Genomic DNA, 23,607 nt, shown 5'->3' with positions numbered 1-23,607 from the left:
TGACAAAATCATGCGGCTCCATATAAAAATCTCTTTTTGAGCCTGACAGGTAAAATTTTTCATAGAACTCTCCTTTTTGTGGGACTGGAATTTAGTTTGCTGAAAGGTGTAATTTTTGCTGTCAAGTTTATACTGGGTTCCAGCAGAAAGGTAATGAAACAGAACAGCTGTGTTCATTCATGATACCAGCATATACGACATAAAACAAAAAGCTGTTCTGATGCCGTTTGAACAGACGCAACTGCTAGGATTACTAGTCACACAACAGTGGTATGTAATCGCGGCAAGTAATCACAGGTAACAGGTAAGCAACACAACCCTGATCTCAAGGCTCTCCTTTGTGGAGTTTAATACCCAAACAAGCTGTTAGAACTCCAGTTCCCCTTGAGCATAAAATAGCATCTGGGAGAGTCCTGGATCATGCCACGCTATGACATCTTATGACAGGCTACTAGGATAAAGAGTCAACTAGGTCTTAAAAATAAACTAAGAACCAAAATCCACAGACAGGATATAACTATTTCTGTACTCCAGGACATAGACAGCAACTTCACTTAAATACTAAGTTATAGGATATAAACCTGGGTTTCAAAAATGAATATACACTTGCACATATTGACACGTGAAGGAAAAAAGAGCAGATACTAAAAGTCTTGTCAATATTCACCAACAAGTCAAGATTTTCAGGGAGTAATTTCTTCCGTGAATAATTTAAAGTTCTAAAATTTAATACCAGATTATATCTATATTCAAAGCTTTACTCTTACCACCACTATGTTAAGACGGTATAACCGAGGGAAGCAAATGCCATTTATTATAGATTCCCTATAAATAAATACTTTAAAAATAAACACTGCAGTTCTTACTTCCCCCATTCTTACCGGTTTATCCCTGAACAACTAAATAATGAACGAGAATGTGGTAATGCCTCAGGTTAGAGTTTGATTCCACTAATGCTCCAGTTTTATAATGAATTCTTGAGCTACCATTTTGCTTCAGTTAATATTTGTATCTATGCTTAAAAAGCCTGAAAGGTTCGGCTATCCTGTACACAAGATGGACATGAGAGACGGAGAAAAAGAAGGAACTTTCCACCGAACTCAAGTCTGATGTCCCTTATTCTAATCTGTAATCTACAAAATCAGAATGCTCATGATGGCGTAAGCTATCAAGGGCAAATGCACTTCTTTCATTTTCTCCCCCTTGAAAACAAGTGGGTTTCTATCTGACAGGGGACGATCCACAGCATGGCTTAACACATGCCACCTAAAAGGCATAATGGAGTTTTTAAATATGGAATTTTTAAAAAATGCAGTAATTATTAAAAATTATTCAGTTTTCTCCATGGATAGATTTCTCAACCCAAAAAAGCCATTAATGTAAGGTATCATTTTTGCAGTAAATTCCACAAGCTTAATATCCCTGTATATGTATTTACAAAAATGCTACCCATAGCCATCACCAAAACCATGGCCTCTAGCCAACAAGTGTTAAAGTGCTTTGAAGTTCTGGATAATCAGAAAAATAATACATATATATATATTTTATCTGTATGAAGCATTAGGACATTCTCAAAATCCAATTGAAAATCAGCCATTTTAGATAAACCCATATAGTAGCATGGAATGAATTTTAACTTTACACAGTTGGATATGGCTCACACATTTAACTATATCAACTGCTTGTTGGAAAATGAACATACCGGCAACAAAGGATGCTGAATTAGTTTTATGGAGCTGCACCACATAAGAATTGGACTCATTACTGTAATAGCTGGCATTACTCTCCTGGTATTTCATATTTATCTTTTAATGTAAATGCCGCCTCATATAAATGCCTGTCTGGTGCATTTCACCTGATGGATGATAACACACAGTATTATAAAACCTAAAGTCCTACATTTCCAGGCAACGTTGTTTTTTATTTATTTGTTTTTAGGTATCAGTTTGGTAGTTATTACTTGGTAACACACAGAGAGTAATAATGCTTTCATTAACATGTACTACTTGAAGATCCAAAGCAAACTGAAATTTAATTTCTGCTTTTTAAGAATATATCATCTGTGTACCATGCAAACACTGCAATGTACTCAAGCATGGAGGCGAAAACTGTAAAGAAAAGCAGTGAAGGAAAAACATAAAAGAAAGTTCCACCTACAGGGATCCCTCTGACTATTCTCGGTGAGTCCTGGAGATGACATGGATGTGGAAAGTGACCAGGTAAACAGGAGCTCAGTGCCGGTCAAGTGAAACCTCCCGTTAGCACGCAGCTCCCCTGATGTGCATCCTCTGAGATGTGGAACAAAGGAAGTGAGGCTGAAGCCAGAAGCAGGTTTTTCCAAAGAGGCTGTATTAAGCCTGTTAGTTTTCTGCTGATGGCTCAGGCAGACACATATCGGAATCTACTGCCTCTATAAAAGCCACATGCAGGCTCTCGGGGCTCTGGTGTGCAAAGACGTATGCACAGATCTGGGGCCATACCAAATGCCGCTCACAAAAGGGGGGTGGGGGCTGAAAAGACACTAAACTCAGGTGAATTCGTCATTCAGACACAGAGATGTGTTAGTGACATACCAAAAGGGAGAAGAAACCTTGCTATGTGAAAGGAATACACTAAAGATTAAGAATAGAGTTTGTGTCACAACACGTAAGGTATCTTTAGCCATCCCCCGCTTCACTTTTAACATGAATTCAGCCTAAAGGTTTCTTCAAATTCAGCGACACTCACCACTGGCTTAGAATGTGCTGTAGGTTCTTAATAAGTATCTTAAATCATGACGATTCCAACAGTTACAGACACTTGTCAACAATGTCTGCCTGTTTCAGAAGAGGATGCTCTAACCCACTCCCTCTGGTCGGCTCTGAGTCCAGCTTTGCCAGCCACCGCCCCCCCCTACACCGCCCCGTCCCCCCTTCAGCCTCAGCCTCTCCTCCCCTTTCATACAGACAGACTCAAGTTTCTCACAAATTTAAAAAACAAACAACAACAAGTCCTCCTTTGAACCCAACCCTGTCCTCTAACCTCTCTTCTTTCCTTCCCGGAGCCGTAGCTTTTGAAAGCATTCTAGCTACTTTTCGTTTGTTCGACTATCTAATAACCTCCAATGTGCCAAGCGCCCAGCTCACAGGGGTGAACAAGACAGAACATTCCCCTCACCCTTCAATCCTCCACCGCTCAGTTTCCACTGCCCCCGTCGCACACGAACACCCATGCTGCTGACACCGTTCCCAGTTACCTCACCAATCAGCCTCCAGTTGCCCGATTAAATGACTCTTTTCTTTACTTTCTCTACAATAGTATGACACTGCTTCTTGGCATTTCCTTGAACGTTCTGTTTAGGAATACCACAGTCTTCCCTCATCTCTGTGGCCGACTGCCCTCAGCCTCCATTATAAGCAGTAGAGCTGACCCTTGAACAACGTGGGTTTGAATGGAATGGATCTACTTACGGGTGATTATTTTTACATAAATCCAGTACAGTAGCGTAAATGTGCTTACTCTTCCTCATGATTTTCTTAATAACATTTTCTTTTCTCTCACTTACTTCAAGAATTCATTATATAATATATATAACATGCAACTATTTATATTATGGGTAAGGCTTCTGATCAACAGAAGTCTGTTAGGCTTCCAGGGGGAGTCAAAAGTTATACACAGATTTTCAATCACGCAGGCGGTCGATGCCCCTATCCCCCATGTTGTCCACGGGTCAATTATACGTTCCCTTCTTGTGCTTATCTGGTGAATGTTAGTGCTTCCTAGATTTCTATCCCCAGTCATCTTCTTTTGGGTTCTGCCGGCTCTCTGTGAGCAACTTCAGCCAAACTCCCCTATATGCTCCCAAATATAGCTCAGATTTTTCTCTCTCGAGGCCCAATGACTCATTGGACACCTCTACCTGCAATGTCTCACAGACCCCTCCAATTTAATATGATCAAGACAGAATTCACTCAACAAGAATAAAATATTTAGGGATAAATTAAACAAAAGTCCTAGACTTCTATGGAAAAAAAAAAAAACACTGCTGAGAAAAATCAAAGATCTAAATAAACGGAGACACAGTCCTTGTTCATGCATTGGAAGACTCAAAATTAAAACAGCAATTCTTGCCAAGTTGATCTATATACTCAACACAATCCCTATCTAGATCACAGCATTCTTCCTTTTTTAAAGAAATTCACAAGGGGTGCCTGGGTGGCTCAGTCGGTTAAGTGTCCGACTTCAGCTCAGGTCAAGATCTCACAGTTCATAGGTTTGAGCCCCACGTTGGGCTCTGTGCTGACAGCTCGGAGCCTGGAGCCTGGTTCGGGTTCTGTGTCTCCTCTCTCTCTCCTCCTCCCCTACTCATGTTTTGTCTCTCTCTGTCTCAAAAATAAACATTAAAAAAAAAAAAAATCACTGAATTGTACATTTAAAGATGGATGAATTTTGTAGTATACAAATCGAACCTCAGTAAGATTGTTCTTAAAAATCATTTCTCAATCCACTGGATACCAAAAAGTTTTATGGGGTTATTGGGAACTTGCCTGCAAAACTGATACATTCACATCCCTCTCCTCCACCCAAATCAGCCAAATTCACTACCATTCCCTCCCAAACCTGCTTTGACCCGTATTATATTTCTTGAAGGAAAACACATAACCTGTGCAAATGCCCTAGCCAGAAGTCTAAGAGGAACCCTACACAGAGAAGTCTTTTTTTTTTAATTTTTTTTTTCAACGTTTATTTTTTTTGGGGATAGAGAGAGACAGAGCATGAATGGGGGAGGGGCAGAGAGAGAGGGAGACACAGAATTGGAAACAGGCTCCAGGCTCTGAGCCATCAGCCCAGAGCCTGACGCGGGGCTCGAACTCACGGACCGCGAGATCGTGACCTGGCTGAAGTCGGACGCTTAACCGACTGCGCCACCCAGGCGCCCCCGAGAAGTCTTTTTATTCCACCCACCCAGTTTTTTTGTTCCTGTGTCTCTCTCTCCAATCTACCACTGCCTCAAATTCAAATCTTTTAAGTTTCCCAGTGAATCTCTTCTGGAGACTTGCTCTTTCCAACCCATCTTTCATGTGATACCAGAACGCTTGCTCTAACATGCAGATCTGATTCTAGCAGCCTAATGAAAACTCTTTGGGTCCCCCCAGGCCCACCCTGTGTCTACCAGCTACAGCAGCACCCTCCCTCCTCTAAGCCCATGTACCCCCACCATGAGTTAAGAACCTTTACGTGGACCCCAAATGCATACATTTATATAAGACCGATATGAGTTCCTGTACCAGTGTATTCTATAACCTACACCAAAATGGAAATTTAAAAGGACGACGTAAAACAGAAACAAGGGGAAGTTCCAGGTCTCTTCTGCACATTCTTTTGCACAGTCGCATCCCTCCTCGGAGACCCCCAGCCCAGAGGAAAAAGCCTAACCTCCTTTGTATGACATTTAAGGCTGTGTATCGTTTGTTCCCTGCCTACATCCCCACTCTGTCCCTCACTACTTCAGCCCCACACACCATATGCTTTAGCTGCTAACAAATTATTCGTAGTTCCCTCATTGAACAAGAAGTTAAATCTTCACTTGTGTTCTTGAAATAAACATCTCCACATCTCTGCAACTGTTCTTTCCTCTTTCTGCAATGTCCTTATTACCCTTTTCGACCTGGTAAGTACTCTTCACTCAGATCCAGCTCAAGTGCGGCTGCCTCTCTCTAAATAGTCCATTATTCCTGCCTTAGTGTGCTTATTTCTATTATAATATTCTTTGCATTGTATTAAACATACGTATTTGCCTCTCTATCCTGCAAGGGTTGCCACAGGGCTTAGCTCCTTGAGGACAGAGGACAATGATAGGATTCAAACAGAGTCTCCCCCACTTAAATACTGCCAAACAGCAGCTGAACAGTTGTGCCTCACATGTTAAGCTAACTCTTTTTTAAGTTTATTTATTTTGAGAGAGAGAGAGAGAGAGAGAGAGAGAGCGAGCACACGTGCACAGGAGGGGCAGAGAGAGAGGGAGAGAGAGAATCCCAAACAGGCTCCGCATTGTCAGCACGGAGCCCGGTGTGGGGCTCGAACTCAGGAACTGTGAGATAGTGACCTGAGCTGAAACTAAGAATCGGACGCTTAACTGACTGAGCCCCCCAGGAGCTCCTGTTAAGCTAACTCTTTTTTTTTTTTTCAATGTTATTTATTTTTGGGACAGAGAGAGACAGAGCATGAACGGGGGAGGGGCAGAGAGAGAGGGAGACACAGAATCGGAAACAGGCTCCAGGCTCTGAGCCATCAGCCCAGAGCCTGACGCGGGGCTCGAACTCACGGACCGCGAGATCGTGACCTGGCTGAAGTCGGACGCTTAACCGACTGCGCCACCCAGGCGCCCCTTCTGTTAAGCTAACTCTTGAATGGAATCAACAAACTCTCCCCAAGTTTACTATCTGTCATAATCCAGATTTATAACGTGCTAAGGGCTGCAAGCCAGAAGAGTCGCCCAAACACGTGAGACTCCCAAAGGTCTCAGAACTCTCTGATTCAGGTAACCTCTACAATTTTGTGACTTCTAGTTTTACTCAAATTAGCCATCATCACCGGGAACCTGCTCCACCGCTAGGATCTCAAACTGAAATTCCTTCTTTGACCACAAGATCCACCTCAACCACTGATCTGTTGTTCTCCGTCTTTATGGTGCACACCATCCCCCGTGCCTCAGATCCTGTTTATTTAACTGGTCTAGCCAGGCCTCTCCCTTCCAGCCTGAATTCCACAGCCAGTCATTTTAACCCTGCTCTCATTAGTTTCCAAGATTATCAAACACTGCTGATTCACCATATGCGCCCTCCCAATTCCCAACCCTGTGTTCACTAAAGCGTATTTGTTTCAGTTTTTATTGCTACTTCTGGGCCTAGTCCTACAAAATTCAGACCATCTTACCCTAAATGGATTCTCCAAAAAATTGTTTCCTCTCTCCGTGTCAACTTTTCCCCCATATTACCAGGCATCTCTCCTTCTGTAAGGTTTCAGGGAAAGAGATATCCCTGGATCCTTCCCAAGGGTAATTCATCTGGATGTCACTGCTTTCCATCTTCTCTAGGATCTTACTCAACTCCTTAACATCTCAATTTCACCTTCTCCCCTGACCTTGACCTGATTCTGTCTCACGTTACTTTTTTATTTCTTTCCTTTCATTCAAGGAAGAATGCTGAGTTCGCATCACCTTTATATCCTAACTTCTCGTACACTACTGATTTACAATCTGGATTCCCCCCCTTACAAATAGCTCTTTCGGGTCACCAATTTGACAATCTGTTCACTGTCAAATCCAATGGGATTTCCCCATTCTGCTCAACTTCCTTGTAGTACTTAAATCACTGATAACCACTTCTTTAAACTTTCCCCTCTATGTCCTTCCTTATCACTAAATTGTCTCAGTCTTCCTCTCGTATCTTTGCCCACTCCAGCCCTACCTCTTTCATGGCTTTGCTTTCCAGAGCTAAGCCATAACTGTGATCACTGTATCAGGCTGGCCTTAGCTGCTCTCCCCCACATGTTCTCATGATGATCCACTCACTGTGATAGTGGTAACTCCTAAGTCCTGGCATGTTTTCACACTGTCAGTCACATTTCTGACAAGGCTGGATAATTTTATATTAAGAAGATTACAATGGACATCCTCTTACATGATACAACTGGATCCCATGTTGGTCATTTAATTTTTTAAAAAGCAGATAATACAGGAATCCATTAAAAACACATATACACTGTAATATAAAATATAACCATAGTAAAAAAAAATGCAGCCATACGTCTATTCATGAATTCTTTGAGCACAGATAGGTCCACTGATTGAAAATTCTTACATAAGCCATCCATACTACAATGAATAAAATTTCCAGTCTATTTTTAAAAGCACAGCAGGAATTTAAGATGTGTGAAACAATCTGTGTACAGAACCTCTCAGGATTTTCATTATTTTTCCCCAATTCTTTTCTGTCTTGAATTTTACCTTTTGTAGCAATTAAAAAAAAATCTATTTACATATACTAAGTCTTCCAAAGCTGTCAACTTTGTTTTCTTACCAACAGTTCTCCTTAACACTGAGGTTTCATCGTTTTTTTTTTTTTTTCTGATATTTAATTAAACTACAGATTATAAAACAAGTACAAGTATAAATGAGCTCAAGAGCAAACAACTCACTCTGGGTAAGCATTCAATGCAACTAGCGGAAATAAAAACATTTGGGTGGACTGGTGAGTAGCCTACCAGCCATGAGGATTGAGCATGCTGTGGGTATCGGTCGGTATATTTCATGGAGAACGATGGTTAATCTGGTGAGGCACCCAAGCGAAGGCAGAAGAACGAGCCCGCCTAGCAAAGCCACGTTAAGTCAGGAATTACGGAGGCAAGCGGCACAATATTTCTAGACATAATCCTTTAAAAATCTTAAGAGAGATTTGTAGATTTATACATGGAACAATAAACTATTTTAAAAATTAAAATGTAAAAATTATAAATAATCCTAACAAAGAGGCATGTCTATTCATGGCAAATTTTGTACGTCCTTAAGGACTGTGAAAAACTTATTTATTCTACACATACTTATGATAATGGAATGCCTTCCCCAGTGAAAATTAAAAATTAAGATTTCTGAGATCCTACCCTCCTTTTTTGATTGTTTAATATTCAAGTGACTATCATCAAAAGCTTTTTTAAAAATGTAATCTGGGGCGCCTGGGTGGCTCAGTCAGTTAAGCAACTGACTTCGGCTCAGGTCATGATCTCACGGTTCGTGGGTTCAAGCCCCGCATCGGGCTCTGTGCTGACAGCTCGGAGCCTGGAGCCTGCTTCAGATTCTGTGTCTCCCTCTCTCTTGGCCCTTCCCCCACTTGTGCTCTGTCTCTCTCTCTCTCTCTCTCTCTCTCTCAAAAATAAATAAAACGTAAAAAAAAAAAAATTAAAAAAAAAATTTAAAAATTAAAAATAAAAACGTAATCTTCAGGGAACACAGAAAACCTTCCTGTTGCCAATATTAAAAAAAAAAAAATTAACAATAAGTTACCAGTTTCTAATATCGTAGAAATGTGCTACATGTGGTACCTGTGAGAGGGGCACTCATCTCACTAACATCCACGGAGTACAGAAAGAAGAATCCAGAACTTGCATGACATTGATCTATACCACCAACTTTGGGGGGCTACTAATTTTGTTTTTGTTCCCCAAAGTGAGCTTCTCACCTATTTACAAAAAAGCTTCCAAATACAAGTACAGGAGTTAAATAAGACCATTAGAGGAAGTAACATATTTTGCTTTCCTGTAACCTATAAAGGAAAAAGAAAGACAACGTCTGAAAAATAAATTGTTACAATTTGTTTGTATGTTTTTCTTTCTTTTTCTTCCATTAATGTCTTTGAAGAGCAGTTCCATTTCTTTTTTCTTATTATATGCTCCTCATGCTTTTGAAATATTAGCAAACCACTCCATAGGAAAGAACTTTTAATGAATACTGGTACTAAAAAATCTAGATATGATGCAATAATCAATTTAGAGTTTGTTCAAATGTGAGAGCTTTAATTGGCCTATGGGTGGGTGAGATGTGCTGTTAAATGTATCATATTTAGGTGTGTGTGTGTGTGTGTGTGTGTGTAAGATACTGTGCATAAACTGAATTATTGTCTTGGGTAATATGTAACACTATTGAACCTTTTGAAAATGTCTGGTCTCTCACTGTGAACGTTGTCGTACAAAAAAAAAAAAGAAAAAAAAGAAAGAAAGGAAAAAAAGGCCTCGGTACTGAGACAGAACTGAAGTTGACATTTTCGCATCATCTGTGTTCTTGCCTGTCTTTCACTATTAACTTGATTGTTTTTTTTTTCTTCTCCTAATGTTATATAAGATGCTAGTCAACTAAATGAGAGGGAAAAGAACACTTTAGGAGGATTTCAAATCTTATTTTAAACACTGATATAAAATAATATACATGAGTCCTGGTGCACAAATTGATTAGGAATAATGAAAACCATGATAAACACATTATATCACATCATCATTTAACATTACCCTCAACACACCGGCCACGAACTCAATCATTTACTGTAACTAGAGTCAAACAGAAATCCAGCCAAAACAAGTCTGTTCAATTAAGAGTCACAGCAGGAATAGCCTTTATACCTTTTATCCTGAAGATTAGTTATTTTCCCAGAGTATCCAAACAGACCATACACATAAACAATTCAGCGGTAAGTGATATACTGCAAAATCTTCATTCAGTAAATCTTGGTCAATACTGGCTTACAGGTGAAATATAATAAGCATAAAACTCGTTTAATGTGTAATATAAAGGGCAATAATTCAAAGCCTTCCTACTTACTGAAGAGAGTCTCTCTGAGAATAGTGGCTTCTCTACTTAATTGCTAATCAGTAAGTGAAAAAATAGCACATTGGAAGGGCTGTGAGCTGCTGGAAAGTTTGTGGTTTTCTTCATTTGTGACTATTGTTGCCCCATGACCAGTAAGGGTCAACGTGACCACAGGTCATTTTCTCAGGGCCTCGGCTTCGCCAGTTCCCTAAAATGAAAAGCTGGGTGCTTTTGGAATCTCAGGAAACCGTTCAGCGGAGCTTCTAATTTTACAGACAGAGAAACTGAACCCGAAAAAGGTAAGAGATTTACCCAAAGCTACAAGACAGTGGCAGAGCAGGACCCAGCACCCAAAGCCTCTTGGGGGTTCAAGCGACTATTAGATCAACTGCAGAAGCACATCTCTCTCTTTACCACCATGCCCTCTCCACGTGGCCCACACTTTGCACAAGGGAGACCAGAATCTTCTTCAACCGCGATTCGCAACAACCTCAAAGTTAGGACCATGCCATCCTGACATATTACTTACAATGGTCATTAGCAAAACTCTGAGTATATGTGTTATAGCTCAAAGAGGGTATCAGAACAACTTGTGATTGAATAAAACTTACAAAAACAGTACCGAGCAAACTTTTTTTAATGTAAACTGTCTGATTTAGAGAAAAAGGAATGAGTTCATCATCAAGAGAGAACATCTGACATCAATTAACTCTCATTTACTTTAAAGGGGAGAATTAAACACAAAATTACCTTTGAAGGTTTCAAGTTCCTTCCTGTAGAAAAAAAGAAGAAAATGTGAATTTTATTTATTTGAAGTATAATTAACATACAGCATTATATTAGTTTCAGGTGTGCAACATAATGATTCCACAATCCTACACATCACTCAAGGCTCACCACAATAAATGCCATCACCATCTGTCCCCAAACAACAGTATTACAATATTATGGACTATATTCCCTATGCTGTACTTTCCATGTCTGTGACTTATTTATTCTATAACTGGAAATCTGGGGGTGCCTGGGTGGCTTGAGCGTGGCAACTTCGGCTCAGGTCATGATCTCGTGGTTCATGAATTCGAGCCCCACATCGGGCTCTGTGCTGACAGCTCAGAGCCTGGAGCCTGTGTCTCCCTCTCTCTCTCTGCCCCTCCTCAGCTCACGCTCGCTCGCTCTCTCAAAAATTAACAAACATCAAAAAAAGACTGTAACTGGAAATTTGTCTCTCTTCATCCCCTTTATTTATTGCACCCATCTCTCTACCCAACTCCCCTCTGGCAACAAACCACCAGTTTGTTCTTTTCTGTATTTAAGAGTCTGGCTTTTCTGTCTGGTAAGAAAATGTATTTGTGGTTTTAAAGTCATCTATTCCCAATGGAAACTGCTCTTAGATTATAATAAAAATGTATACACTTCAAAGGCGCAGAGGGGCACCTGGGGGGCTTAGTTGGTTAAGCATCCAACTGTTGATCTCAGCCAGGCCATGATCTCAGGGTCGTGACTTCAAGTCCCATGTTGGGCTCCACAACAGGTATGGAGCCTACTTAAAAAGGTAAATCAAATAAACAAATTAACTAACTAAATAAATAAAAGCCCAGAGTGGTATTTCCGGATGTTCACATATACTTTACTGAAATTATCAATACAATTAGTCTAAAGCTACTATTTTCAGTTTTTCTGCTATTACCTTATTAATGGCTTAAAACAAAATCCTGCCAGAATTTAAAGAATTAAAACACTGAAACACGTATATAAAAAAAAAGGTGTTTTTATGCCAGCTATGAACCATCTCCTATATATGAGTCAGTTTATAAAAGCCCTTAACAATTTTCCCTCCACTGATCAATATTAAATAATAGATTTTTAAGATCCATTAGTTAAAAGTCATCCAGAATAGGTGCCGTTATTTCCCCTTTTAAGTGAAAGAGAAAAGCACATATCAAAGGACTGCGGTCCATAGCTCATCCTGACACAAAAGGGCCAAGCCTCCAGGAAACTGTCTGGTTTGTAATTCTGTCAGTGTCAATTAAGGATCCTGAAATACCAAGTTTCCTGGGGAAATGCACAACAGCAGAAAACAGATAAACAATCATAAAACAAAACATTTTTGACATAGCAAGTTTTTTTTAGGTTTTCCTTCATAATTTCATAACTATATTTTTCATCATGATTAATAATAATAAAAAGTAATTTGGGGGAGGTAAATTTATTTAGTAAAAGCTTGTTATCCCCCTCAAAATATGAGACATTCATCTTTATTTGCACTCTGGGCTTTACTAAAACCTAGGGATATTCTGAATTCTCACATCCACTCTCCACACTACTAATTACAATACCCCTCATGTTCTAAAATAGTTGACTACAATTAACAGCTGGTGGAGGGGACGGGCAAGCTGCCTGCCGGAAGGCCAAACACAGAATACACTTGTCACAGCCAAGGGAAGGCTCTGAAGTCAGATGGTCACCTCCCTCCTCTTTTCTGAAAACACACTGACTCCTTGTAACAACGCTCCAGTGCCACAGTTCATTAAGACAAAGAGGGTTATTTTCAATCCCATCTTTAAAAAAAAAAAAAAAAAAAAAAAAGTGCAATTGTTTTCCTTCAGCCCATAGTCCCACTTCATTCTGGAAAGATTATTTAGGTCAAGTTAAACATGCCTAAGACTTACTTTATCCTCTGATGATGGGAAGAAGCTGAAAATACGTCACCAAAAGGCAAGATGTAAGAGAACATCTTGCAAAGACACCTTCAATTTACTCCCCACCGATGCCCTCACAGGAGCGATTCTCTAAGCCCGCTGATGGGTGGAAAAGGTGAAAGAGCCCTCAGCTCCGTATTCTAACGAGTAGGTCTTTCTTTGACTATAGGCTTCAGAGTGCACTGGCTTTCCACCTTTTAGAATATGTAACAGTGAGCAAAATTCCTATAAGGTACCTTCTGTTTTCAAAAGCCAGAACTCAAGAGTAATAATTTCAGAGACTTTCTCTCCCCCACCCCCACATCCCCAAACGGCAACAGCTACAAGACACATAATCCCACGTCTGTTTCATCGATGGGTGGCCGCCCGATAGAGGGACGCGGCCCTTCATGAGGAGGCCCATGCTCACCTCCCCAGCTTTAGGCCGCCTCCTCATGTCAAGAGAAAAGTCAAGAGAAAAGGGGAGAAGCCTAGCAGCACGCGTTGCATACGCATCCCCTATTTATGGACTATCATGACCCACAACTGTTTGTTAAATCTCCAAGAAACTTCCTTCCAGACGTTAAATCATTCCTGTGCCCATTTCCTAAAAAAAGAAGACTGGCCGAGGTAGTGAAGGGAAGGATAGGTGTGGTTTAAAGGAAAGATCAGTGTTAATGGAACTTTCGTTAAAAATTGGTTAAAAATGAGCGGCGCCTGGGTGCTCAGTCGGTTAAGCGTCTGACTTCGGCTCAGGTCATGATCTCACGGTTCGTGGGTTCGAGCCCCACGTTGGGCTCTGTGCTGACAGCTCAGAGCCTGGAGCCTGTTTCAGATTCTGTGTCTCCCTCTCTTTCTGCCCCTCCCCCACTTGTGCTCTCTCTCCCTCTGTCTCAAAAATAAATAAACATTAAAAAAACTTAAAAACAAAATTTTTAGAAAATGTTTATTCATCTGAGAGACAGAGACAGCACGAGCAAGGGAGGGGCAGAGAGAGAGGGAGACAGAGGATCCTAAGCAGGCTCTGCACTGTGAGCACAGAGCCCGATGCGGGGTTCGAACTCGTGACCCGTGAGATCATGACCCGAGCCTAAGTCAGACACTTAACCGACTGAACTACCCAGGGGCCCAGTGTTCTGGAGCTTTTTAAGAACTGACAAAGCAGTGGCTTTGAAAGCCTTGAAATCTCCTAGTTTTTAGGGCAGAGTCCACATTTATCGGCAGTAATAAGCATCTGGAAATAACAGACTTAAGAGAAGAGAGGGCAAGGCATGCCGGGCCGAGCAGACGCGACAGTGAAACTGAAGACATGGAGGCCACATGATGCAGGGTCTGTATTCAGGCAAGAGCAAACACTGAAGGACGGCAGGCTGAGCGAACAGAAAGAGTGGGAGAGAAGGTTAAAAAGGAAGAGGGTTCCGAGTGCCAGGCTAAACGGATCTGGTTTTATTTTTAGCAGGATAGCATGAGCAAAGCTGTGCTTTAGGAAGAACATTCTGGCTGTGATGGATAGATCCAGTGACAAGGGGAAGAACAAAAGCAGGCAGCGCTCAGGAAACTATCAGAGGAGTTTGAAGAAGAGCTAATTAGTGCCTGGGAAGAGCAACATCAGTGGCAAAGGCGACGAACAGGAGGGGGTCCGTTTGAAAACGCCACGGAGAAGACTCAACAGTCTGGGCAACTGATCCCACAGGGATCCACAGAGGGAGGAGAGGAGTACATTCATCCAGCAGGTTCCGGTCTGGACCCCTGGAAGGCAGGCGAATTCATTAAGAGCAGAACACTCAGGAAGGGGAACAGACTTTGGAGGGCAGCGCATGAGTTCAGTTTGGAATCCGATGAAATAATCTGGCGATGCTGAAAGACAGGACTCCCACCTGCTGAGGTAGGCTACTCAAAACTCTAGCTCTTCCAGATTTGTACTTCCTTGCTTCCCAGTCTTGAACAGATTCCAACTTGGCCTCCAGACGCCACCACTGCACAGTCAAGGTCACCAACAATCATATGTTGCGAAAGGCAGAGATCACTTCTAACTTTCCATCTGAATCCCTCAGCAGCATTCAACCCAACTGGCAATCCCTCGAGAAAGTTTCCTCTAGTTTTTCTCTCTTCCTTGGATTCTTCTTTTTTTTTAAATTTTTTTTCAACGTTTATTTTTATTTTTGGGACAGAGAGAGACAGAGCATGAATGGGGGAGGGGCAGAGAGAGAGGGAGACACAGAATCAGAAACAGGCTCCAGGCTCTGAGCCATCAGCCCAGAGCCCGACGCGGGGCTCGAACTCCCGGACCGCGAGATCGTGACCTGGCTGAAGTCGGACGCTTAACCGACTGCGCCACCCAGGCGCCCCTTCCTTGGATTCTTCTGCTAGCCACCACCACCCCCCCCCCCCTTCCAGACCACTACGCTCTCACTGCAAGACTGGTTGGGGGCTCCCTTTCTCTTTCACTTACATTCCCTAACAAGGTAATTTCATCCAGCTTCGCAGCCTTAAATACCATCTGTATGCTGACTTCTTGATTTACAGACGTGTTCTCTCTCATATGCAACTGCGGTTAAACACCTCTACTCAAGTAGACCAGGCTTCTCACACAGCATTTACACAACAGCCTACTCTTCCGCCAGTCTCCTCCTGCATGTCCATTAATGGCATACCATATTCCTCAAGTTTGGTTTATCCATTCCTTCATTCTTCACGTCCAATCCATCAGGACACCTTGTCACTTGTATCCCAAAACATATCCTGAATCCACCCATTTCTCTCCATGATCACTGTTATCAACCTTGTATCCCTTTTCTTATATGGAATGTAATCTTTGTTGTGTTCAGTCACTCATTCAGCAAAATATTTATCGAGCCTTAGACACTAGAAATAATGTGAAGTTTGGAATACGCATGCTCCATAACCTCAAAGGAGACAGAGAAGTAATAATGCAACAACAGAAATCGATCCTACAGCTTATCACTCTGGTAATGCCAAGTTTCTACAGGAATAAAGAGGAGGGGGCAACTCAGACACGTTGGTCTGCAGCAAAGGCTTTCTGAAGGCACGGGGACCGGACTGCGTTTCGAAGGAGTGTACCTACGGTGACAATGGCCAACATTTACTGAGAACATGGCAGACATGTTACTCCTAGCCATTACGTAACACTCCCCCTCAACCAAATGAAGAGGTTAAACAGGCGTTTTAACACCCAGTCACACTCCAAACTCTACTAGAAATGGAACAATGATCGGTGTAAAACGGCTTTCAAGTTCATCTTTTCCACAAAGACATCCCTGACACCCAACTGGTGATCGGCTCATACCCAAGCGCCCATAGGGCTTAACTCTGTCAGTTTTCTAAAACGTCATGTGCTGCCTTGTGATGCAGTTATTTCCGTACAGATATCAATGCCACAGTTACACTGCCGAGCTCCTGATGTGCAGAGATCCCGGCTCAACCACCCTGACCACACACGGGCAGGGTCAGACCCAACCGACATGCAGAAAATCAAGGTTATCAAGTACTGTGGCTGCGAAATGACTAAGATCTGCTTCTTCAAGGAAGCCCTTGCTGTAACTACAGAGAATTTCATTCTTTATAAAAACATTTGGTCATATACTATCTCATTTGATAATAACTTGTTTGTCACCTTCATTTCCAAAAATTGGAGTCTCTTATTTTTCGTAATTTAATAGTATTTTCAGAAGGTCACAGAAATAGAATTGAAATACTCTTCTAGATTTTACCATATCTTAAAATTTACTCAGTTCAGCAAGCGCTTTATAAAATTCAGCATAATGAACCCTGAAACTAAAACATTTAACAAGTAACACCAGACTCAAAATCTAATAATATTTCCAAACAGTGATAGTGCTATTTAATCATTTTCTCTACAGGGGTTGAGTTACAAGGGCAGAATGAAAAAGAAAAAAAAAACAAAACAAACCATTATACTAATATATAAACCTATGGAATGTTCCAGAAAATGTATTAAATCTGTATATGTATAGAAATCAACTAAATCAGTCTCACAGATGCAAACTTAATAGATTGGAACCACTGGATAAATATCTCCACGAACACGATCATCTCACAGATGGAAGCATACTTTCTCTAAATACTAAACTGCTTCCCCTCAGACAAACCCATGACAGAAAGCTAACACGATGATTCTGTATGGCAAGACATCACATTCAAAATGCCAACCGCGGTACAACTCTTCACGTTTTTCTTCACATTTGAAAATATTTAGGGGAAAATTTTTTTTTTAAGAACGATCAGCCAATACTTGTCTAGAACAGACTTGAAGTTTCCCTTTGTTATGGCTGATGGATGGAATCGACCACCGTAACTAATTGTTCACAGGAAAGATCTCACAAAAAGGACCACCTACCACTCATTATCGCCAGGTCTGCCGGTCCCAGCATTCCACAGTTATGAAAATGTGCATCCTTACAGGCTTGCTGGGTTTGTGGCTGACAGGGCAGAAGGTGGATGGGGGGAAGGCTCAGGAGGAAGAGAGTTGGCCTTCTAGCTTGAAGTAAACTTTCTCAAAACCATCTGTATCTTAGAAATCCCTGTTGTTATTTACTCCTTACACAGATCCTGCCCAGGGGATGTATTACAGAACATAAAACATTTCGTTTTACCTGTAAAACGAAACTTCTTGAAAAGCAGCTAACTTATCATAAAAACTGCACTAAGTCCTTATTTATCACGCTATTAATATAGTTTTATGTACTTATCTACTTTGGGAAAGCACGGCCTAAAAAGTAATAAAATGACAGGATCCTACAATATTGGCATCCAAAGTTGAAAAGAACCTGAATAATGGCAATTAAAGATTTAGAACTGAAAAAAATTCTCCCTCCCGCCTCCCTGCCACAACAAGATAATGAAGGTCTAGGAAATGGGCTGGTTGGTGGCAGCACTAAGTTTTGCGTAGATTAAATTCCCCCCAAACTTACAGGAAAAGTACTTTCCTAGACCTGTTTTCCATTCAAATCTGTCTGATTTGGAGGGGGACACAGGAAGGTGGAGGAAGCAGGATAAAGAAGGACGAGATAGGGAGAAGGAATATTATATAGTGAGGAAGAGTGGGCTTGAGGATGAAAAGCTACACGGTTGACAAGTGACAGCACTGGGGAAGAAAGTCCGCGCCTCTCTGGGACTCTACGCATGTGCCGTCTGTGGTACCCAGAATGCAGGTCAAGGGCACACGGCCTCCGTAAGTGCAAGTTGCGACCGACCTGAGATACTTCAGCCCCAAGAGAAAGCAGCGCGGTAAACCACCAAGTCTACTGGATACCAGAGTCACGTTTATTAAACTCAGAGACACCCCCCGAAGTTTGGCGTATCATTTGGGTCCACTCAGCTCTATGCAAGCACATTCTTCTTTTAAGAAACTGATGAGACTAAACTTGAAAGCCATCATCACGGATGTAAACACACCCCAGAAGACATCTCGTGAGTTCCAAAGTCTGTTCAACACCTTTATTCTCACTGATGTACTGAAAAGTGTTCAGTGACTAACCCACGACAGCTAATGGATTGATTTTTTAAATTACAAGATAAGTGAGGGACGCCTGGGTGGCTCAGTCAGTCAAGCGGCCGGCTTCGGCTCAGGTCATGATCTCACGGTTCGTGAGTTCAAGCCCCTTGTCAGGCTCTGTGCTGACAGCTTGGAGCCTGCTTCGGATTCTGTGTCTCCCCCTCTCTGCCCCTCCCCTACTCACGCTCTCTCTCAAAAATAAACATTAAAAAAAAAAAGAATCCAATACCTTTGTATTACTGATTTTTTTTTTTTTAATTCACAATGGCCTCCCAGCTTCCTAAAAAAAGAATACTCTATCGCTCATTATTGCTGAGGCAGTGGTCTGCTGTTTCCTGGCATTGTACGGCCAGCCACACACCTGATACTGTATGTCCCCACAGGTGTGGTGAGTCTGTGGCTGGTAGGGTAGAAGGTGGATTAAAGAAAAACATCATGCATTCCACATCCAAATGTATTCACGATCCAGTGGTACCACTACTGAAAACCCACACTTGCTCATTTTTAAAATTAGCAGTCACGAGAGCTGAGGTGGTCAACGCTCGGAGAGAAGCGAGACTATTTTCATTCTCCACAGCATCCAGTCCCGGTGCGGATAGCTTTCTGTGGAGCTGATATCTGATGTATATTTTTTTCATTTTATTTAGAGAGAGACAGAGGGAGAGTGAGTGGGAGAGAGGGGCAGAGGGAGAGAGGGGGTGATGGGCAAAAATAGGGAGAGAGAGAAAGAGAAAGAGAATCTTAAAACAGGCTCCACGGTGAGCGTGAAGCCCAACATGGGGCTACAGCACAACCCTGGGACCCTGACCTGAGCCAAACCAGAATCAGGCACTCACAACTGACTGAGCCACCCAGGTGCCCCCCCGCCGGTGTAATATAAAGGGTATGAACAGACTTCTAAGTCAGAGAAACATTGGTCTGGTGTAGCTTTGCCACTTTCTGGCTCTGCAGCTCGGGGTAAATTATCTCAACTTTCTTAGTCTGGGGGCGCCTGGGTGGCTCAATCAGTTAAGTGTCTGACTTTGGCTCAGGTCATGATCTCACAGTTTGTGAGTTCGAGCCCCATATCGGGCTCTGTGCTGACAGCCGGGAGCCTGGAGCCTGCTTGGGATTCTGTGTCTCCCTCTTTCTCTGCCCCTCCCCTGCTCACACTCTGTCTCTCAAAAATAAACACTTAAAGAAATTAAGCTCTCTTAGTCTGATTTTCCTTGATAAAAAGAAGAGTACGCATATTCAGATCATCATTATGAGAATTCTCTGAGTTAATTTAGACTACAGCTTTTTTTTTCCCTTTTTAAATAGGCTTCACACCCAGCACAAAGCCCAACATGGTCTTGAACTCACAACTCTGAGATCAAGACCTGAGCTGAGATCAAGAGCTGAACATTTAATTGACTGAGCCACCCGGGTGCCCCTAGACTACAGGTTTTTAAAAAATGTTTATTTGGGGGGGGCGCTCCTGGGTGCCTCAATCAGTTAAGTGTCTGACTTCCTCTCAGGTCATGATCTCACAGTTCGTTGAGTTCAAGCCCCGCGTCAGGTTCTGTGCTGACAGCTCAGAGCCCGGAGCCTGCTTTGGATTCTGTGTCTCCCTCTCTCTCTGCCCCTCCCTTGCTCACACTCTGTCTCCCTCTCTCTCCTTCAAAAATAAATAAAAAATTTAAAAAAAAAAGTTCTCACATTAAAAAAAATTTTTTAATGTTTATTATTTTTTTTTTTTTGAGAGAGAGAGAGAGGAAGAGTGCAAGCAGGGGAGGGAGAGGAGAGAGGGAGAGAGAGAATCCTAAGCAGTTTCCACACACAGCACAGAGCCCCATGTGGGGCTCGAACTCACAAACCATGAGAAAATGACCTGAGCCAAAATCAAGAGTCAGACACTCAACCTACTAAGCCACCCAGGCATCCCCAAACTACCGTTTTTAAGCACAGTACCCAGTACCCAGTAAATGCTACTGTTACCTAACATACCACCATAACTTAGCTTTTACCTTGAAGATGATGAGAAGTCTTAATCATATCTGTATTTTAGGGGGGGGGGGGGAAGGAATACCAGTAATAAAAATGGTCTGAAGGACATGACTGTAGACAGACTAATTAGGAAGCTATCACTATAACTGAGGCTGCACAGATGTGGGCTGGAAAGGACCAGTGAAGACAGAAAGGCAAGAACAGAGTCAAGGAATATTGGGCTGGCCTGGGAACTGAACGGAGACGGCAGGAGAGGGAGAAAGGGACTATGACGTACTGCATCAGAAATCAGCCCTCAACAGGTACAAAAAGACTGAGATCGTACCAGGCATATTTTCAGATCACAATGCTATGAAACTTGAAGTCATAACTTGAAGAAAAAATTTGTTAAGCCCTCAAATACATGGAGGTTAAAGAACATCCTACTAGAGAATGAATGGGTTAACCAGGGAACTAAAGAAGAAATTAAAAAAAAAAACATGGAAGCAAATAAAAATGAAAACACAATAGTTCAAAACCCTTGGGATGCAGCAAAGGCAGTCCTAAGAGGAAAGTACACTGCAGTTCAGGCCTATCTCAAGAAGCAAGAAAGGTCCCAAATACACAATCAAACCTTACACCTAGAGGAGCTAGAGAAGGAACAGCAAATAAAACCTAAAGCCAGTCTAAAGCCAGCATAAGAAGGGAAATAATAAAGATTAGAGCAGAAATAAACAATATAAAAATAAAAAAAAAACTCCACAGTAGAACAGACCAATGAAACAAAAGAGCTGATTCTTTGAAAGAATTAACAAAATTGATAAACCCCTAGCCAGACTTATCAAAAAGAAAAGACAAAGGACCCAAAAAAAGATAAAATCAGGAATCAAAGAGATCACAACACCATAGAAATACAAACAATTGTAAGAGAATACTATCAAAAATTATATGCCAACAAATTGGGCAATCTGGAAGAAATGGACAAATTTCTAGAAACTCACAAACTACCAAAACTACAACAGGAAAAAACAAAATTTAAACAGAACTGAATCAGTAATCAAAAATCTCTCAACAATCGTCCTGGGCCAGACGGCTTTCCAGGGGAATTCTACCAGACGTTTAAAGAAGAGTGAGTACCTATTCTTCTCAAACAGTTCCAAAAAACAGAAATGGAAGGAAAACTTCCAAACTCATTCTAAAAAGCCAACATTACCTTGATTCCAAAACCAGACAAAGACCCCAGTGTAAGGGAGAATTACACGCCAAGATCCCTGATGAACATAAATGAAAAAGTTCTCAAGATATTAGCAAATTGTATTCAACAGTACATTAAAAGAATTATTCACCAAGATCAAGTGGGATTTATTCCTGTGCTGCAGGGCTGGTTCAATACTCACAAATCAATCAACATGATTTGTCATTAATAAAAGAAAGGGTAAGAACCATATGGTCCTCTCAATAGATGCAGACAAAGCATTTGACAAAATACAGCATCCTTTCTTGATGAAAACTTTCAACAACATAGGCATAGCTGGAACATACCTCAACATCATAAAGGCCATATACTAAAGGCCATATAGTATCATCCTCAATGGGGGAAAACTGAGAGCCTTTCCCACTAGAGTCAGAAACAAGACAAGGATGTCCACTCTCACCATTACTACATAACACAGTACAGATGTCTTAGTCTCAGCAATCAAACAACAAAAAGAAATAAAAGGCATTCAAATTGGCAAGGAAGAAGCCAAACTTCTCCTATTTGCAGACATGATACTCTATGTAGAAATCCCAAAAAGATGCCACCAAAAAACTGCTAGAATACATGAATTCAGTAAAGTCATGGGATATGAAGTCAACATGCAGAAACCTGTTGCATTTCTATATACCATTAATGAAGCAGCAGAAAAAAAAAATCAAGGAATCCATCCCATTTGCAATTGCACCATAAACAGTAAGATACCTAGGAATAAACCTAACTAAAGAGGTAAAAGCTATATTCTGAAAACCACAGAACACTTATGAAAGAATCTGAAGAGGACACAAAGAAATGGAAAAGCATTCCATGCTCATGGACTGGAAGAACAAACATTGCTAAAATGTCCATACTACCCAAAGTAATCTACACATCCAATGCAAGCCTTATCAAAATACCACGAGCATGTCTCACAGAACTGGAACTAACAATCTTAAAGTTTGCATGGAACCACAAAAGATGTGAATAGCCAAAGCAATCCTGAAAAATAAAAAACTGAAGGCATCATGATTCCAGATTTGAAGCTATATTACAAAGCTATAGTGATCAAGGTAGTATGGTACTGCCACAAAAACAGACACATAGATCAATGGAACACAACAGAAAACCCAGAAATGGACCCACAACTATATGGTCAACTCATCTTCAACATGGCAGGAAAGAACACCCAACGGAAAAAAGACAGTCTCTTCAACAAATGGTGTTGGGAAAACTGGACGGTGACATGCAGAAGAATGAACCTGGACCACTTTCTTATACCATACACAAAAATAAATTCAAAATGGATAAAAGACCTAAATGTCAGACAAGAAATCATCAAAATCCTAGAGGAGAACACAGGCAGCAACCTCTTTGACCTTGGCTGGAGCAACTTCTTACTAGACATGTCGCTGAAGACAAGGAAAACAAAAGCAAACATGAACTATTGGGACTTCATCAAGATAAAAAGTTTCTGCACAGCAAATGAAACAATTATCAAAACTAAAAGGCAGCCTACAGAATGGGAGAAGACATCTGAAAATGACACATTGTATGAAGGGTCAGTATCTGAAATCTATAAAGAATTTATCAAACTCAACACCCAAAAAACAACCCAGTTAAGAAATGGGCAGAAGACATGAATAGACACTTTTCCAAAGAAGACGTCCAGGTGGCTAACAGACACATGAAAATATGCTTAACACCACTCATCATCAGGGAAGTACAAATCAAAACCATGATGAGATACCACCTCACACCTGTGAGACTGACTAAAATTAACAACACAAGAAACAACAGGTGTTGACAAGGATGCGGAGAAAGGGGAACCCTTCTGCACTGCTGGTTGGAATAAAAGCTGGTGCAGTCACTCTGGAAA

The 23,607-nt window shown here is 41.4% G+C and overlaps 1 protein-coding gene across 2 annotated transcripts in view; it reads right to left on the bottom strand.

Annotated features, from left to right (window-relative positions):
* The window catches only part of DTNBP1 (dystrobrevin binding protein 1), a 133,704-nt gene that overhangs the window by 50,497 nt on the left and 59,600 nt on the right, over positions 1-23,607 (bottom strand). For both annotated transcript variants that reach the window (XM_086706226.1, XM_086706225.1), the window contains exon 7: positions 11,087-11,109. In XM_086706226.1, coding sequence (XP_086562352.1) covers positions 11,087-11,109 — 23 coding nt within the window. The remainder of the gene's footprint in view (positions 1-11,086; positions 11,110-23,607) is intronic.

Source organism: Puma concolor, chromosome B2 (assembly GCF_028749965.1).
Source record: "Puma concolor isolate L17-30 chromosome B2, mPumCon1.1.hap2, whole genome shotgun sequence".
Taxonomy (NCBI): Eukaryota; Metazoa; Chordata; class Mammalia; order Carnivora; family Felidae; genus Puma; species Puma concolor.
Note: the sequence above shows the minus strand (reverse complement) of the source record. Positions and strands in the feature narration are given on the sequence as shown.